A 20,968-nucleotide genomic window follows, 5' to 3' on the forward strand; every position below is an offset into this window, starting at 1 on the left:
AAAAATACAGCAAAAATGTACTGAAAGGACAAAAAAGACTCCTGAGGGTTAATTCAAAAAGTGAAACTATTATATTATATATATTCAGAGAGCAAAATGTTTTTAAGAATGTATTTCCTACTTTTTTTTAAATTCAATGAGTATATAGAAATAAAAAAAAATAAAAAATTAAGTATCTCATGAAAATTGTAAAAAGTCCAATACTGTAAACAACAGTTTTTAGTTATTTTTCTCAAATCAGAAAATGAACTGCATTGTAGTCTGAACTGAACTCCTAAAATCACATAACTTTTGCACAGTACAGTATTCTGATTTATTGAGACACAGATTATTTAGTAGTCTTTCTACTGATTAACTTTCTAAAAGGTGAAGGCTATCATATGCAACTAGCGAGGAGAGATCGCAAAGCCCAACGACCCAAACACTTCAAAACTGGTGTTGGAGTAAATAAAACAAGCTAACATTGAGCCTAGAATGGCCTATGACAACGCTCCGACCTCAACCTTAGGGAAAAGAGTTCAGAAACATTTGTGTAATAAATTGTATAATCATTAAAAAAAATATGATTGAATTAAAAAAATCAGCATATTTTGTCTTTTTATAATTATATATATACATATTGTTAAATATAAAAAAAAGGAAGAAACTAATTAAAAATCCTAAATAAGTATCCCCCTTGTACATCAATTCATGAAGATCTTTCTTGCAAGTGACATTAAAAAAATCACAAAAAAAAACACATTTGTATTTCCCAACATACTTGTTTTGCTTTTTCATGTTTTTTCTCCTAACTTTTATGTCTCCTCTTATTGTGCATAATGTCTGCTTTGTGATGACATTTACATTGTTTATTTGTCCACCCTGTTTTCCCGACGCCTTTTATTGGAAGCAACAGTACTGCTCTGATCTCAATAAAGAGCAGGAAACATCTGTGAATGTATGCTGCTGCCAAACCCTGTTGTATTCATTGCAACACAAATAAACATGTTTACTGTACTTCCCTTTGTTACTCATGCAGGCATCAGTGTTACTGTACAATGTCTAATATCCTGCTCTTTGTAGCATGCATTTCAGTAAAACAAATATTTGAATGTACATGTCCTTTGCAAACTACATCATTAATCAGAATCAGAATCAGAATCAGAATAGTTTTATTGCCATTGTTTGAGAACGAGTTCACAAACTAGGAATTTTTCTTGGTGCAGTCGTGCAACATAAAACACATACAACACATATTTGGTAATAAAAAGAGCTGTAACTGAGCTATCAGTTACAGCAGTTAAAGCATTGTTGTCATTGAAATACTGTGCATACTTTACTGCATTGCACCCTTTATTGGTATTACCAGTACAATATATTTAGAGCTTGTCTGTCAATGGAAATGTTGTAAGTTTGATTCTTATATAGTCTCATCCTTGATCAAAAGATACTGCACTGGTTGGTCCTGATGCTGCGTCACCAGTGTATCATCTGAAAGTTTATAATTAATCACCGATATCAATATTTTCAGACATAATGATGTATCAATAACAAACTAAAGAAGACAATTCTACAAAGCTATTGGGTATTGCAATCCTCATTTGCATAACATCCTGTGTACTGTTAAATGATAGTTGCTGAGATATAATAGAAAGAAAACTATAACCACCTTGAGTTTGCTGACATCTGCTGGTAAACCTGTTTGTGAACAAAATCATCAAATTTCTCCAGGAATTGTGCTGAGTAATCTAATGAAGACCAAATCTGAATAAATCCTGATTATTACATCACATCATATCATCAAAACCACCTAAATATAATCCATTTGGGCTGTGAAGTTGTTGTTTTTTCCAAGGCTGACATTTGACTGGATGCTTGATAGGTGTGATGCTGTAATCACCATTTCCATAGTCAACATGAGAGCAGAATAATATTCTGAATCCTTGCAGATAATACATTTAAAAGTGATGACTCATGACAATCAGTGAAAATGCAAAAGCTCATGGTGGCATTCTCTGGTGCAGGGGTTCTTAACCTTTTTGACCTCGGGGCCCAACTTTTCCAATACATTTTCCGCTCAAATGATAACACTGAGTATTTAATCGTATTCAATAAATATATCTAACCTACTTACAGTTTAAAACCTTATGAAATTCTATGAAAGCATGTGTTGATCACAAAGATGATTATTTATCTGACACACAAACCCTAGACCAGGGGTGGGCCAAACCTTCACCATACAAAGAGCCATTGAGCCCATTTCTATGGAAGTAGTATTCTCTCACATCAACTTATGTATATCTATATGATATTAATACATATGCATATATTAATAAATATACAAATACAAATACAAATGTTATATACAAATAAATAAGTAATTTGTATAAGTAAACAAATATTTTTAAATATATTTTGGACATTTGAAAATATATACAAATGAAATTTATAAATATAAAAATGGGACATACAAATAAAATAAGAATTTGTATAAATAAACGTGTATTTATAATTATATTTTTGAGATTGTAATATAAATATGCTTGATTTTGTATTTGTATTGAATTTGCATATGTGGATCGCTTTTTTGCTTTTGTGTTGATGAGACATTCCTACCACAAACCAGATGCACAAATAAATGTGACCTACACACTCCCCTGAACAACCAGCAGACGGCACTGCAGCCAGAGCGGTCTGGGTCACAGAGCATTATATGCATTATATGCAAAATGGCCAGAGTTCTCTGCACAAAAACAATCCACGTCTTTAGAGAGAGAACGCACAACGGGCCTGAGCTAGCTAATGTTAGGGTTGTATTAGCTAATGCTAATTTATCCAGTTAATCTGAAAGACAGTGCTAGCTGCTTTTTTTACTGTATTGTAGTAGAATTTCTGACCTTTGAACTATATTTCATGTCTGTCAAAAATGTACGCTCATTTAATTTCTCTTCTATTCTGTGCCATTGAATGGACCGGGTGAGGGACAAAGTTGAATATGAAGTCGTGCCAACCTGTCTACAGAATGTTTTGATTGTCTAAGTATGATTAAGGGATTCAAGGATGTTGCAAAACAAACATGTCGAAAACCACAAAACCGTGACGCACAAGGAAAACAGACTGACGCACGAAGAAACAGATAAAAATGGCCAGGAGACCAGGACTCGAGAGAGATTGCTTTTTTGTGTGTCCTCCGGAGGTCGTCTGTTTGTTTGCAGGGACAAAACAATCCAACTTATGCACTTTTGACTATGAGTAAATAAACTTGTTGTACTAAATTCACTTTTGTTGCTGTTTAAGCTTTGGACAATCCACTACAGAATCAATGCCGTTTAATGACCTTGTCTCGATGTAGATACTGATCTCTTATCAGTGCAATGTGTGTCAGTCAAATAATCCCAAAAGTCATGTCGTAATATGACCCTCCCTAGTGTGCCTCTGATTGGCTCGCCAGTGTCTGACCACGTCTGTGACCCAGACCGCTTTTGCTGCAGTGCCCACTGCTGGTTGTAGGTCACATTTATTTGTGCATCTGGTTTGTGGTAGGAATGTCTCATCGACGCTAAAGCAAAAAAGCGATTCACATAGGCAAATTCAATACAAATACAAATACAAAATCAAGCATATTTATATTCAAATCTCAAAAATATATTTACAAATACACGTTTATTAATACAAATTATTGATTTATTTGTATATCACATTAGTATTTGTATTTTTATATTTATTAATATATGCATTTGTATTAATATCATATTGATATATATATATATAAGTTGATGTGAGACAATTATACTTCCATACATTTCCCACCAAATAAATGTCACAGAGAGCCGCAAACTCTGTTTGATCCCTAAATTGACAATAACGCCATTTAGAGTTTCACTACACTTATGAAATAGCATTTATGAAATCAAACACTAGACAGAAAACGACTCACCAAGTTTATTTGCCCTGATCAGCTTTCCTCAGCGGTTCCAAAACTGCTATTTTTCGGACATCTCCAGCTGGTATTTTTTCGCAAATGCTGTGTGTTTGTTCTGGAAATGTTTTCAACATTTGATTTTGTTGTTGTTTGCTATTTTCTCCCCACATATTAAGCACACACTCGAACCAACCTCGTCAACAGTGAAGGCAAATGAATCTGTACATGAAGCATTAAATGTTGTATTTTCCATCAATTGCTAGCTAACCGGATGTTGACACACACACACACACACACACACACACACACACACACACACACACACACACACACACACACACACACACACACACACACACACACACACACACACACACACACACACACACACACACACACACACACACGGCAGGGGGCATTTGGGGCCTCGTTAACTCTTCCTACAACAAGTGGACCTCCTACGTGTATGCGTAGTATGTCACAAAAGTAAGTACAGTACTCTTACATTTGAGTATATCTTGTTGCTATAGAAAGTACACTTTGATGTACTTAGGAGTAGTCAGTGTACAGCAGTATAGATGTATAGATGGACATACAATCAATATTGTGTGAATATATGACAACACAAGTGAGTCGAAAGATAATTGTGTTAGTCTTCAGTTAAGGATGCGGCTAGTAATGCCATGGTCTAGGGATGCACGAGTGCTGCTGACACTGGATAGAGCTGTGGTTCATTTAGTGAAGGATGACTTTCAACATTTGCTTGGCAACAAAAGATGACACATAGGGGGTGTGACATACATTTCGATCAACAAAATATTAAATTACGTTTTATTTTTAAATTACAAGATCACAGAACTCTCCAAAATAACAACTGTAACATTAAAATAAACTAACTAAATAAAATAGAATCAATTACAATTAAATAGCCATTATTTAGTGGACATTTTGGTAACACTTTAGTATGGGGAACATATTCACTATTAATTAGTTGCTTATTAAAGTAACAAAAACTTAATTTAGAGTTATTTGGACAATAGGGGAACATATAAGGGTTAGGGTTAGGGTTACTAATAAGCAATAATTCTGAGGTTATTGAGGGAAGACTCTTAGTTAATGGCTTACTGGTTGTATAATAAGGCCACGCAGAATAAGGCATTAATAAGTACTTAATAATGACCAATTAGGAGCCAATATGTTACTAATTAGCATGTTAATAAGCAACTAATTAATGGTGAATATGTGTTCCCCATGCTAAAGTGTTACCGAAATTTTGTGTCAAACCTGCAGGTCAGAGGCGTCAAAGAGCCGCGGGTTGCAGACCCCTGCCCTAGGCTTACTGTAGGTCAGGCTGATTAGGAAAATACATTATAACCAAATATATGGCATAAAAAGGGACTCATAAATAACCAACGGAAAATGAATTCACATGCAATTATGTTGTGCTGAAATAAGTAAACTAAATTATTAATGAATATGTTTCTCAACTAAACTGTCAATAAAATTGCAAATAAAAATACAGCTTCTGCCTATGACTTTAGCTCCAGACATCTTCGGTTGCCATTACTGCCATATGTGATATAAAAGTGTATTACAACTGAGTACCGCTGCGGACCACAGCTAAAAAGCAGGGGGCATTCACGGACCCAAAATGGGCCGTGGCCTTATAGAAGGTGGGATAAAGATTCATATTCGTGCTCGGTGCTAAATTGCTGATCAGGTCAGTATATAGTATGTATGTCAGATGGGTGCGTGGATGCACATGAAACGGGTTACACCGAAACCAAAGCAGGGTCTCGCACTGGACGCCCTTTAAGGCGTTGGGCCAAAAAAAAACAACAACAACATGCCGCAATTTACAGGCCTCTGGCAACACATTTCTTCTTTATTCAGAGATAAGATGTGTCAACATCCAGCATGACAAAAAATTGTACAAAGTTCACAATTTATAAATGAAAATATCACCGCAACTTGTGATCTCACACATTTATAGCAAAATTAAAATGTCAACAAATCCATGCTGTGTCGTACAAAAATAAATCAAACTTCAGTTCCACAGAGAGCACGATAGTTTGTACAAAATCCAGTCTTTGTGAACCTTTCCAAATGAAACGGTGTAAATAAACTTGGATGATCTCCACAATATTTTCCTCAAAATGAAAAATTGTAACCATCTTTTTTTTGTGTTCACTTTTTCAGATGTCCTTATGTCAGAAGAGCAGTTTGTGCTTTAATAATCCCCCTTTTTCCCCCACTTGGACTGATAATGAGGATGAATCCAAAAAACTTGTACTAGCTATTTACTCTACTGAAGCGTCACTATATTGGCAAAGAAGCTGCAGACACGATGCTGTGGGAAAATGCAGTCATGGATGATGTCACCCGGAAGAGGATGACAAAGTTCATTCGATGAGATTCAGCTGCATTCGCTCCGGACAAGGCAAATTCTGCTGACTGGATTGTGTCACCACCCCAAAAAGGTCTTGTTTTGATTTTTTTCTTTCAAACCTTGAATTGATTGACTATACTTTATTCCTTTGTACAGTGATTAGATATAAAGTGCTGCTGGGGGACAACTTCATCATCCTAAACATAGCAAAAATGAACAATGCTTTTACACTCGCGTACAGTACGACTGCTATGATTATAGTCATCCTCTTCCCTGTTCTTCCTTTTTCCCCCCGTGGTACTAAATCCACACAGTGGCTCCAAACTGTTAGTTACTCCAATTCTGTGCCAAAGAGGTCACCTGGAAAATTGCACGCCGCCGTTTGTAAGGATAATATCTTCAAGGACAAGTGCAAATAGTGGACTGGCACATAAGTGGGGACAGTGACCCTGTAAGTCCCGCTGTCTATAAATACTCTTTACAAAAGCCTCCTTTTCGTCCCTCGGGTTACTGCTTTTTAGTTCTGTAAGAACATCAAAACATGGAAACGAAGGTGTCCCTGTGCAAAATCTTACAGAAAAAAAATGTCTTTCCTTTCACTTCCAGAACTCAATCAGGTTTCCTCTGCTTTTTAAAAACATTTCGTATTAAAAGATTTGTATAAAAATCAATATTTTACATTTTGTATTAAAAAGATTAGTTTTGCCTCGCTTTGCTTATAAACGAGAAATTGCATACATTTTTTTCCTTCCCCTTACAGATTGTATCTCGTAACTACAATAAAAAAAAAGCTTTTCATATTGCTGCGATATTCCAGCAAACAGGTCAGATTTGATATGCAAGGAAGGCTCTGTCATTGTCTTTACACAACGTTTGTGTTGGAGTGAATATATATATATATATATATATATATATATATATATATATATATATATATATATATATATATATATATATATATATATATATATATATATATATATATACACATATACATACACACATATATATATATATATATATATATATATATATATATATATATATATATACACACATATATATATATATATATATATATATATATATATATATATATATATATATATATATATATATATATATATATATATATATATATATATATACATACACACATATATATATATATATATATATATATACATACATATATATATATATATATATATATATATACACATATATATATATATATATATATATATATATATATATATATATATATATATATATATATATATATATATATATATATATATATATATATATATACACACACACACATATATATATATATATATATATATACACACTACCGTTCAAAAGTTTGGGGTCACATTGAAATGTCCTTATTTTTGAAGGAAAAGCACTGTACTTTTCAATGAAGATAACTTTAAACAAGTCTTAACTTTAAAGAAATAGACTCTATACATTGCTAATGTGGTAAATGACTATTCTAGCTGCAAATGTCTGGTTTTTGGTGCAATATCTACATAGGTGTATAGAGGCCCATTTCCAGCAACTATCACTCCAGTGTTCTAATGGTACAATGTGTTTGCTCATTGGCTCAGAAGGCTAATTGATGATTAGAAAACCCTTGTGCAATCATGTTCACACATCTGAAAACAGTTTAGCTCGTTACAGAAGCTACAAAACTGACGTTCCTTTGAGCAGATTGAGTTTCTGGAGCATCACATTTGTGGGGTCAATTAAACACTCAAAATGGCCAGAAAAAGACAACTTTCATCTGAAACTCGACAGTCTATTCTTGTTCTTAGAAATGAAGGCTATTCCACAAAATTGTTTGGGTGACCCCAAACTTTTGAACGGTAGTATATATATATATATATATATATTTATATATATATATATATATACACACATATATACATATATATATATACATATATATATATACATATACATACACATATATATATATATATATATATATATATATATATATATATATATATATATATATATATATATATATATATATATATATATATATATATATATATATTTATATATATATATAATTCAGGTCATTGTCGTCTCAAGCCATTGAATCCATCACAACTGGACTGGTCAAGACTGTAGTCTCAGCTGTCCTATATAGTCTGGAGAGGACGAGAGCTGCCCTATCCAGTTTCCCCTCTTGCCTGAGCAGGATTGTTTATTATTAGCTCTATCTTGATTCACCTTTTATTCGATTCCCCTCTCATCAGGCTCCATCAAATATTGCTCACAGAACTCTGGTCTGAGCTGTCCTATCTTGTCTTTGGGCACGTCCTAGTCTTTAAACATAAATGGATGAACCGTACTATAGTCTTAACTGTCCCATCTTGTCTTTGGGTTGATCTGATGAAGTTTTTACGGTTGAAAGTGGAAACTAGATAGGACAGCTCTAGTCTGAGCTGTTCAATCTCCCTTGCTCTCTTATTTGTTTACCCTCTCATCTGAGCAGGCTTCACCAGTTTATATCCAAAGAACAGTCACATTTAATATTTGAGCATAGTTTAATTAAACCTGCTCAGCTGTAGTCTGAGCTGTCCTAAGTAGCATTTAAACATAAATGGATGAAGCCTGCTCAGCTGCCCTATCTAGTCTTTAAGCATGAACTGATGAAGCATGTCTGGATGAGAGGGGAAACTAGATAGGACAGCAGAGACTAGAGCTGTACTACAGGTTTCCTCTCATTAGAGCAGGCTTCATCAGTTCATGCCCATGTAACTCTAGTCTGAGCTCTCCTATCTAGTCTGCGAGCATGAACTGATCTAAGCTGTTTTATCTAGTCTGGAGGAGAGTAGAGCTGCCCTATCTAGTCACCTTTCTCATTCATTTTCCATTTCATCCGAGCATGCCTAAAGAACACTAGTCAGAGCTATCTTATCTAGTCTTCAAGCATAAGTGGATGAATCTTGCTCAGCTCTAGCAGCCCTATCTAGTCCTTGGGCATGAACTGAGGAAGCCTGCCAGGACGAGAGGGGAAACTAGATAGGATAGCTCTAGTATGAGCTGTCCTATCTAGTCTTTTAGCATGAATTGATTGAATCTGCTTGGCTGTAGTCTGAGCTGTCCAGTCTAGCCTTTTGGCATGAACAGAATCAGCCTGCTTGGATAAAGTTAAAGTACCACTGATAGTCACACGCACACTAGGTGTGGTGAAGTTAACCTCTGCATTTGACCCATCCGGGGATGGATGAGGGGAGCAGTGAGCAGCAGCGGTGGCCGCGCCCGGGAATCATTTGGGTGATTTAACCCCCAATTCCAACCCTTGATGCTGAGTGCCAATCAGGGAGGTAATGGGTCCCATTTTTACAGTCTTTGGTATGACTCGGCCGGGGTTTGAACGCACAACCTTCCGATCTCAGGGCAGACACTCTAACCACAAGGCCACTGGTTAAGAGAGGAAACTAGATAGGAAAGCTGTAGTTCAGGACCCATCTAGTCTTTGAGCATGAATTGATTATACCTGCTAGGCTTTAGTCTGAGCTGTCCAAGTTAATCTTTGAGCATGGACCCCGAAAACGTGCTCAGCTTTAGTCTGAGTTGTCTTTCTAGCCTGGAGAAGAGTAGAGCGACCATATCTAGTCACCCCTCTTATTCTTTTTCCCTCCCAGGCTTCGTCAGTTAGTCAAAATAATTGTATTCGGAGCTGTCCTCTAGTCTTTAAGCATAATAAGATATAGTATGAGCTGTCCTGTCTAGTCTTTGAGCATGAATTATGAATTGATTAAAACTTGCTTGATTGTAGTCTAAGCTGTCCTGTCTAGTCTTTGGGCATGAACTGGTGAAGTCTGCTTGGATGAGAGGGGAAATTGATAAGAGAGGACAGCAACTATAGCTGTCCTATCTAGTCTTTAAACATGACCTGATGAATCCTGCTCTGATGACAGGCCAAACCTATTTCAAGACAACCTGAACAGTCCAGTTGTGCATTCAATAGCCTGAGAATGAGTTTGATATTTTTTGATGAGGTGCATGCCACCTTACATGCGCCGCACTGATTTGTTCCCATGGGAATTAATTTGCTCTCCTAAACAACGGGATTTCCACCATCGGGTTTCCGTGTAATGATGTTTACAATATAACTGCTCATACATACATTCATCCATACGTCCGGTCAGTTTCCTCTCCAAACTCATCTTCAGCACCAATGAAAAATTCCCCCATTTCAGCTACACATCTTTTTGTAGATTAAAAAGAAAACACAAACATTTTTCAAGCATTGTCAAAAAATAAAGTAATTTGCAAGCCAGTTCTTGCCCTTGAACTCTACAAGCAATACATAGAAGAAAACAAAGAAAATTTAAAACCACCCGTTGAGGTGAAACATTGTTATAGTTCCTCTTGTCATGTTTTTGTGTCCGTGTCGAGCTCAGCTTTTTGTTTTTGTCATCTAAAATGCTTTGTGGTCGAGCAATAAAAAGAACACATGTTCAGTTAGAATCAGCTTACTGTTCAGTAATATACACTAAAATGTGCATATGTGAGCAGCTAGAAACATTACATGGCGCAATGTCAGCTCATATGAAAACGTACAAAATGTCCTCAAAAACTATTTTGCTGCTTTACACTTGTATGTCCTTCCTTGAAGCAAGACCCCAAAAAGAAAAGGCGTTGTCTCAATGTCTCTCTCTAAGCATAATACCTCTGGGTTTCTTAAAGAATTCCGAATATATAACACTGTACATTATATGTAACTGCTCTGCATCAAGGAGATGAAACCTTCACTTGTGGACTCTGAGACGCCGCCCACACTTTGCATGGATAAACAGGAAGCTCCTTTGTCCAAAATAGTTACACTTGGATCCCTTGGACCGCCTGCTTGATGTTGTCCAACAAGGCTTTGTTTTCTGGACTGTGGTATTGGTCCTGGACATTGTACATGTCCGTTAGAGAGGTCACATAGGCATCAAAGTTCTGTTCGATTGGCTCCTGGGATATCCAAAAACACAACATGACACAATTAGAGGGAAAGATGCAAACAGACAAGTACATTTAACAACACATCTTTAATTGTTACATCATTAAAACTGTCTGTAGTTACAGTGGGCACTACTAGCGGTGTCCCAACCCGATATTGGGGAATTCGGATAATGGTTCGATATCAGCAAAAAAAGTATGGAATGATATTGCCTTGCATCTAAAATCTCCTATACAACAGTGTTAATTTTGACAGGAGTTTTTAATGTAGTCTTAGACATAATCATTTGATGACAATGTATAATTTGAAGTTGACAAATGGATTCCATAGTTTTAGTCAACAACATTTTTTTTTTTTTTAATCTTTTTATTTTTTTGTATCTTTTTTCATTTTTTTGTATCTTTTAAAAAAAATCTTGGTACCAATGTTTTTATGTTTTTGTATGTGTCATCTATGAATTTGCACTTAATGGGTTTGCTTGCAATTTCGTTGTACAATTCACAATGACAATAAAGATATTCTATTCTATTCTACACAACATTTAAGTTACAGTAAAATTGGTCGACTAGAATATAAAGTATAAAAGGTATGGCCTCTTTCAAGCTTATTTGAAAGCACTTTTATTTAGACTACCTGCAGATAAGTAGAATGATCTTATGGTCAGGAATCATGTAGTTAGTCGTTTTTTGCTCCAAAGGTCAATGCCAATAAATATACATCAGGCACTTTTTCTATTTTTTTCAATGCTACGTCTTTGCCAAAGCAGGTATCTCTATTTTATGCTGCAGCTGTCACATGTACTGTAATATTGTACATGGTAATTATTATATATTGTATATCTGATATAGACATCCATCCATCCATCCATCCATCCATCTTCTTCCGCTTATCCGAGGTCGGGTCGTGGGGGCAGCAGCCTAAGCAGGGAAGCCCAGACATTCCTCTCCCCAGCCACTTCGTCCAGCTCTTCCCGGGGGATCCCGAGGCGTTCCAAGGCCAGCCGGGAGACATAGTCTTCCCAACGTGTCCTGAGTCTTCCCCGTGGCCTACTACCGGTTGGACGTGCCCTAAACACCTCCCTAGGGAGGCGTTCGGGTGGCATCCTGACCAGATGCCCGAACCACCTCATCTGGCTCCTCTCGATGTGGAGAAGCAGCGGCTTTACTTTGAGCTCCCCCTGGATGGCAGAGCTTCTCGACCTATCTCTAAGGGAGAGCCCCGGCACCCGGCGGAGGAAACTCATTTCGGCCGCTTGTATCTGTGATCTTGTCCTTTCGGTCATAACCCAAAGCTCATGACCATAGGTGAGGATGGGAACGTAGATCGACCGGTAAATTGAGAGCTTTGCCTTCCGGCTCAGCTCCTTCTTCACCACAACGGTTCGATACAGCGTCCGCATTACTGAATACGCCGCACCAATCCGCCTGTTGATCTCACGATCCACTCTTCCCTCACTCGTGAACAAGACTCCGAGGTACTTGAACTCCTCCACTTGGGGCAGGGTCTCCTCCCCAAACCGGAGATGGCACTCCACCCTTTTCCGGGCGAGAACCATGGACTCGGACTTGGAGGTGCTGATTCTCATCCCAGTCGCTTCACACTCGGCTGCGAACCGATCCAGTGAGAGCTGAAGATCCTGACCAGATGAAGCCATCAGGACCACATCATCTGCAAAAAGCAGAGACCTAATCCTGCAGCCACCAAACCGGATCCCCTCAATGCCTTGACTGCGCCTAGAAATTCTGTCCATAAAAGTTATGAACAGAATCGGTGACAAAGGGCAGCCTTGGCGTAGTCCAACCCTCACTGGAAACGGGTCCGACTTACTGCCGGCAATGCGAACCAAGCTCTGACACTGATCGTACAGGGAGCGGACCACCACAATCAGACAGTCCGATAACCCATACTCTCTGAGCACTCCCCACAGAACTTCTCGAGGGACACGGTCCAAAATGCCTTCTCCATGTCCACAAAGCACATGTAGACTGGTTGGGAGAACTCCCATGCACCCTCAAGGACCCTGCCGAGAGTATAGAGCTGGTCCACAGTTCCACGACCAGGACGAAAACCACACTGTTCCTCCTGAATCCGAGGTTCGATTATCCGGCGTAGCCTCCTCTCCAGTACACCTGAATAAACCTTACCGGGAAGGCTGAGGAGTGTGATCCCCCGGTCTCCTTCTTAAAGAGAGGAACCACCACCCAGGTCTGCCAATCCAGAGGTACCGCCCCCGATGTCCACGAGATGCTGCAGAGTCTTGTCAACCAAGACAGCCCCATAGCATCCAGAGCCTTAAGGAACTCCGGGCGGCTCTCGTCCAACACCTGGGGCCTTGCCACCGAGGAGCTTTTTAACTACCTCAGCAACCTCAGCCCCAGAAATAGGAGAGCCAACCACAGATTCCCCAGGCACTGCTTCCTCATAGGAAGATGTGTTGGTGGGATTGAGGAGGTCTTCGAAGTATTCCCTCCACCGATCCACAACATCCGCAGTCGAGGTCAGCAAAACACCATCCGCACCATACACTGTGTTGACAGTGCACTGCTTCCCCTTCCTGAGGCGGCGGATTGTGGTCCAGAATCACTTCAAAGCCGTTTGGAAGTCGTTTTCCATGGCTTCCCTGAACTCCTCCCATGTCCGAGTTTTTGCCTCTGTGACCGCTGAAGCCGCACACCGCTTGGCCTGTCGGGACCTGTCCGCTGCCTCCGGAGTCCTATGAGCCAAAAGAACCAGATAGGACTCTTTCTTCAGCTTGACGGCATCCCTCACCGCCGGTGTCCACCAACGTGTTCTAGGATTACCGGCACGACAGGCACCAACTACCTTGTGGGCACAGCTACAATCAGCCGCCTTGACAATAGAGGTGTGGAACATGGTCCACTCGGACTCAATGTCCAGCACCTCCCTCGTGACATGTTCAAAGTTCTTCCGGAGGCGGGAATTGAAACTCTCTCTGACAGGAGACTCTGCCAGACATTCCCAGCAGACCCTCACAATGTGTTTGGGCCTGCCAGGTCTGTCCGGCATCCTCCCCCACCATCGCAGCCAACTCACCACCAGGTGGTGATCGGTAGAAAGCTCCGCCATTCTCTTCACCCGAGTGTCCAAAACATGAGGCTGCAAATCCGATGACACAACTACAAAGTCGATAATGGAACTGCGGCCTAGGGTGTCCTGGTGCCAAGTGCACATATGGACACCCTTATGTTTGAACATGGTGTTTGTTATGGACAATCTGTGACGAGCACAAAAGTCCAATAACAAAACACCACTCGGGTTCAGATCCGGGCGGCCATTCATGATCACGCCTCTCCAGGTTTCACTGTCGTTGCCAACATGAGCGTTGAAGTCCCCCAGTAGGACAAGGGAATCACCCAGGGGAGCACTTTCCAGTACTCCCTCGAGTGTAAAAGGTTGGGTACTCTGAACTGCTGTTTGGTGCGTAAGCACAAACAACAGTCAGGACCCGTCCCCCCACCCGAAGGCGGAGGGAGGCTACCCTCTCGTCCACTGAATTGAACTCCAACCTGCAGGCTTGGAGCCGGGGGACAACAAGAATTGCTACCCCAGCTCGTCGCCTCTCACTGCGTGCAATGCCAGTGTGGAAGAGAGTCCAGCCCCTCGCGAGAGAACTGGTTCCAGAGCTCTTGCTGTGTGTCGAAGTGAGTCCGACTATATCCAGCCGGAACTTTTCGACCTCGCGCACTAGCTCAGGCTCCTTCCCCCCAGCGAGGTGACTTTCCACGTCCCAAGAGCTAGCTTATGTAGCCGAGGATCAGACCGCCAAGTGCCCTGCCTTCGGCTGCCGCCCAGCTCACATTGCACCCGACCTCTTCGGCCCCTCCCATGAGTGGTGAGCTCATTGGAGGGGTGACCCACGTTGCCTCTTCGGGCTGTGCCCGGCAGGGACCCAGAGGGGGGGCCCAGGTGACCCGCTTCCGGGCGAGGGAAATCTGAGTCTTTGTTGTTGCATTCCCATAGAAGTCTTCGAGCTGCTCTTTGTCTGATCCCTTACCTAGGACCTGTTTGTCTTGAGAGACCCTACCAGGTGGCATGAAAGCCCCCGGACAACATAGCTCCTAGGATCATTGGGACACGCAAACTCCTCTACCACGGTAAGGTGGCAGCTCAGAGAGGAGTTGATATAGACATAATATAATATAATATATCAGTATATATAATATACTGTACATATATTATGTAAATATTACATATATATGTTATATTTTATATCGCTATATTTAGTCTATTTATACCTGCATTGTCCTTTCCATCCTTAAACTTTCCATCATTGTAACTGAGCTACTGTGTGAAACAAATTCCCTTGTGGATCATTAAAGTTTGTCTAAGTCTAAGTCTATCTGTGTGTGCTGTGAAACGGCGTTACGATGTATGCATCCATCGGGAATTTGTTTAGGAGCACAGGAGAACCGGAAGCAGCAAATACACACATAGGGTGAAACAATTTTTATCCATCCATCCATTTTCTACCACCCTGGTTCATTCATTTCTTTAATTATTGATATGATTATTTCAGGACTTGATGAATTATTTCATTACTTGATTAATTATTGCTATTTATTGTTTCCTAATCTAATTATGAAATTAATTAATAACATATTCATATCATTATTTAAAGATTAATGTATTTATTTATTATTGGCCCCGTTGGTACTCCATAGACAAGGTCCAAATGGGACAAAATGAAAAACAATTTTTTTTAAAAATAAATACTTAAGTGTTATTAATTAATGAAGTCAATACATTTTTCATGAAATAATTAAATCAACAATTAATTAAATGATTATGTGATCTGTAGTAGTTGTTCCGTTTTTCCGTGTTGAAAAAGACTTGATGCCGTAATTGCTGCCAAAGTTGCATCACCAAAGTATTGAGCAGAGGATAAGAATACTTACCGGTATGTACAAAAGTACATGTGATTTTTATATTTTTCATATATATTCAACATTTAAATACACATTTTCACATTGTCATTAAGGGCTAGTGTAGAATTTTTTGGATGCACTGTACGTAATAAGTGTCCTTAATTGAACCATAATACCAAACTGAACCAAAATATTGTCTAAAACACAACATGTTTCAATATAAACAAGTGTGACATAATTACAGTTGAATATTACTTACAAATACAAAGTCTCCAAGTCAGATGTGTATTAGAAAAAATAGGTGTCGCCAAAAAACAAACTACCACTCCACTTGAAATTTAGTGACAGCATAAGTCTGTCATATAAAAGTGTTTAAGTGTACAAAATATAAAAAGTATTTACAATAATTCATGCTGATATCATAACACATTCATATCGGTATTGGTCAATACACAATAAATCAACCTTGAATGTGCCAGTATAGTCTTCTGTTGAGCCCTACAAAATGTTTATACTACAAGTATTGTACTTATTAGACACTTGCTGTTTGATTGTAACATACATCTTAGTTCTAGTCTTCATCATTACCAAATTTGGAGGTGTTGAAATTGCCATGTAAAATCAATAATGCTAATTAATAGCATGTATATGGCAAATCCAGTGTAAATTGGCATCAAACACGCACATTTTGGAAAAGTGGAGCGTTACTTTACATTTGAGTGTTTTCTATCAGGCATACTTGCTTTGTTGGCATGAAAAAATTGCAACATTACGTCGAGGCAGTTTGGCTGAGTCCTCCCTGATTGCTGCTTGAGTGCTTGTTTACATGATAAATGTTTGAGCCGGCCGAGTCTGCAACTGGACATGCTGGCACAAGCAACAAAGGTATTTAATTACGGCACCGTTTGCTTTCAAGTGAATTGATACCTGGTAGTACCGACGAAATTCGGTCGATGTCGATAACAGCAGCGAATTCGCTACCCATCTCTACTTCTTGATGCATTCAAACACCATATCATATTTCAGTGCTCAGACTTTTCTGTATGAATTTTATAGATGGAAAGTTCTGTTAAAAATAAAATAATTACGGCTTACTTGCTGGTGGAGCTGTAGGCAGCTGTTAGTCCTAAGAAGAGGCTCTTTGTGTGCCAGTGGTTTCTGTAGAAAGAACAAACAAATATTTCCATAAGTCTAAACAAGTGCCATTTATACTTTACAAAGGTAAATATTGTACTAATGCATAAAGCGTTTAGAAGTTTTAGTCTGTCACTCACATTCACAATTATTTTCACAACTTTGTGTAAAAAATAATGGACTGTTCTGTTAATATTCCTCACCCTTGTTTATTGAACAAGCATAAACAAACCCAATATAGGTCCAGATATGCCGAGCAGTTAAATGCATATCAGATATAAAAAATACCCAGATCCTAGCTTTGTGGTATTGGTGACAAAGTAAATAGTAGTATAGTAAGAGTATCATGTAAACTAATGTACAGGATAACTACAATGAATACATTTGCTGAGCAGCTAGAATGTTTTCCCTGTTTTGTGCTTGGTTCTTGTGCTCTAACACACATTTTTTAAAAAGTGCAGTTTCTGTTGAGCTCAAAGTTTCTTTTAGTCCAATAACTTGTTGTGATATCACCCAATGATCATTTTAAATTGTAACACCTGCTAAAATGAAGTTATAGACTAAATTGTAACCTGTAATACAGTGTCAGAGAATCATAATAATATGGTCATTAACTCAAACACAGATATTTTGCAAACATTATATAGTTGACCCTTCCCACAAAGCACTTTAAATTTGCGGATCTTTTTCCCTGTGTGTCCAAACTTTTGGCCTGTGCTGTATATATATATATATATATATATATATATATATATATATATATATATATATATATATATATATATATATATATATATATATATATATATATATACAAAAGGTCACATTGAGCATGAAAAGTAGAACTAAAAAGTGGTTAGCTCCCATAAGGCTTTGCGGTGCTGAATAAAAAGGTTGTTTAGAAAGATCATTTGACTAAACTTTTGGCCTGTGCTATATATATATATATATATATACTTAACTTTTGGCCTGTGCTGTATATATATATATATATATATATATATATATATATATATATATATATATATATATATATATATATATATATATATATATATATATATATATATATATATATATATATATATATATATATATATATATATATATACAGCACAGGCCAAAAGTTAAGTATATATATATATATATATATAGCACAGGCCAAAAGTTTAGTCAAATGATCTTTCTAAACAACCTTTTATATATATATATATATATATATATATATATATATATATATATATATATATATATATATATATATATATATACAGCACAGGCCAAAAGTGTGCTATATATATATATATATATATATATATATATATATATATATATATACAGCACAGGCCAAAAGTTAAGTATATATATATATATATATATAGCACAGGCCAAAAGTTTGGACACACCTTATCTTCATTCAATGCTTTTTCTTTATTTTCATGACTATTCACATTTTAGATTGTCACAGAAGGCATCAAAACTATGAATGAACACATGTGGAGTTATGCACTTAACAAAAAAGGTGATATAACTGAAAAATTTGTATTCTATTTTTTTTCCAAAATAGCCACCCTTTGCTTTGATACTGCTTTGCACAATCTTGGCTTTCTCTAGATGAGCTTCAAGCACACCTGTGAAGTGAACAACATTTCAGGTGACTACCTCTTGAAGCTCATCGAGAGAATGCCAAGAGTGTGCCAAAAAAATAATCAGAGCAAAGAGTGGCTATTTTGAAGAAACCAGAATATAAAACATGTTTTCAGTTATTTAACTTTTTTTGTTAAGTACATAACTTCACATGTGTTCATTTATAGTTTTGAAGCCTTCAGTGACAATCTACAATGTAAATAGTCATGAAAATAAAGAAAACACATTGAAAGAGAAGGTGTGTCCAAACTTTTGGCCTTTACTGTATATATATATATATATATATATATATATATATATATATATATATATATATATATATATATATATATATATATATATACACAGTATATATATACATACACTGTATATATATATATATATATATATATATATATATATATATATATATATATATATATATATATACACAGTATATATATACATACACTGTATATAGAAATATATACTGTGTGCATATATACAGAATATACATATATATATGTACAGTATATATACATATATATATATACACATATATATACACACACACACACACACACATATATATATATATATATATATATATATATATATATATATATATATATATATATATATATATATATATAAATACGGTAGTGCATTCAAGTAAAACATTTTTTTTTAAATGTTCTTGGATGACATTCTGACAATAAAATTGCATTTATGTCCAAATATTGGGGTCTTTTTTTATTCCATTTAAATTATGCATGCGATTAATAACCTAAGATAACTCATGATTGATACAAATTAAAAAGTGTGATTAATTCAATTAAAAAATGTCATCGTTTGCCAGCCCTACTTATTTTATGCTAACATGATGCTTTTTTCAGTTCTCATGGTGGCCTCTCCTGACTGCACGTCACAGTTAAGTATACCCATGTAGTAGATTAGAACGTTGATGGATAATATATAATAATAAGCACAATAAAAGGGAGGACTAAAATATGATATATACGATACATATGAGATAATGTATGTTTTTCTCTCAGCATTCGCACAATCATGCCTCACATCTGTGCCACAGTCCATGTGTGCGTAAACACGCAATGACTATGAACTGCTACTGTCTAGCTTGCTGCTCCTTGGGGCCCTTACCATATGGGGGAGCTGGGCATTAGCTAAACTGTTAACCAGTGACTGGCTGAGGTTGGCCAGCTCATGCAGGAGAGAGTCATTTTGCTGTTCAATCACCTTGTTTTCCTCCTCCATGGACTTCAAGTTGGACTCCATGGTTGTGATCTGAGGGGTTAGAATGTTCAGAGATGACTTTGGCATTATAAGGATGTACATCACGGCCAGTCGACGTGTTACCTGCGTTCTGAGTTTGATCATGTCCGCTTCCACTTGTGAATTGGATTCACTTAAATCTTTGATTTCTTCATCCAGCTGTTTGAGCTCCTCCTCATGATCCAAGCCTGCAAGTCACAAGTCACAAGTAAGCCTAGTGCATCGCTAAGATTAGATTTATTAGCGATCATTAAAATGACATAATAAAACGCTGCAGCCATGAATTATGAAGGACATTGTGAGTCTGTGAAATATTTGACACAGATCATTTTAGGCAATTAAAAAGAAGAAAGAATCTCACAGACAACTTTGCTCTTATGATCTTTGATATATGGACTTCTACAGTTCACCAAAAACTTAATGAAGTTAATCGGTCCTTAAAAGGTTAGTTGATTTACACAAACGTTTCCATCGTCCATGTTGTGTAAGTAAGTGCAGCCGGAAATTACCGTTGCTGCCGCGCTGCTGCTTTATTGTGAGCATGTCCACTCCAGAGAGCCTCGCTTTCCTCATGGCGGAAGTGGCACGCGGACAGCCTGACAGACTGGAAGAAGCAGTTAGAAATGCCTTAGAAATAGGGTTTAAAAGGAAAAAAAATGTGTGGAACATTATGGAAAATGTGTGTTTTATAGTTTTACTATTTTGGATGGTTATTTGTATTGTTTCCTAAGGATGATATTGCCACGGACGATACACAAAAATAA

At 37.3% G+C, this 20,968-nt stretch overlaps 1 protein-coding gene across 1 annotated transcript in view; it reads right to left on the bottom strand.

Annotated features, from left to right (window-relative positions):
• Window positions 1–9,303: 9,303 nt before the first annotated feature.
• Window positions 9,304–20,968, bottom strand: part of myt1lb (myelin transcription factor 1-like, b) — a 348,050-nt gene continuing 336,385 nt past the window's right edge. Inside the window, exons 18-22 of the mRNA XM_062041789.1 lie at window positions 20,714–20,808; window positions 20,289–20,392; window positions 20,073–20,216; window positions 17,247–17,309; window positions 9,304–11,276 (exon numbers count right to left, since the gene is read on the bottom strand). Coding sequence (XP_061897773.1) covers window positions 11,139–11,276; window positions 17,247–17,309; window positions 20,073–20,216; window positions 20,289–20,392; window positions 20,714–20,808 — 544 coding nt within the window. The 3' untranslated portion in view covers window positions 9,304–11,138. The remainder of the gene's footprint in view (window positions 11,277–17,246; window positions 17,310–20,072; window positions 20,217–20,288; window positions 20,393–20,713; window positions 20,809–20,968) is intronic.

This window comes from Entelurus aequoreus, linkage group LG03 (genome assembly GCF_033978785.1).
Source record: "Entelurus aequoreus isolate RoL-2023_Sb linkage group LG03, RoL_Eaeq_v1.1, whole genome shotgun sequence".
Taxonomy (NCBI): Eukaryota; Metazoa; Chordata; class Actinopteri; order Syngnathiformes; family Syngnathidae; genus Entelurus; species Entelurus aequoreus.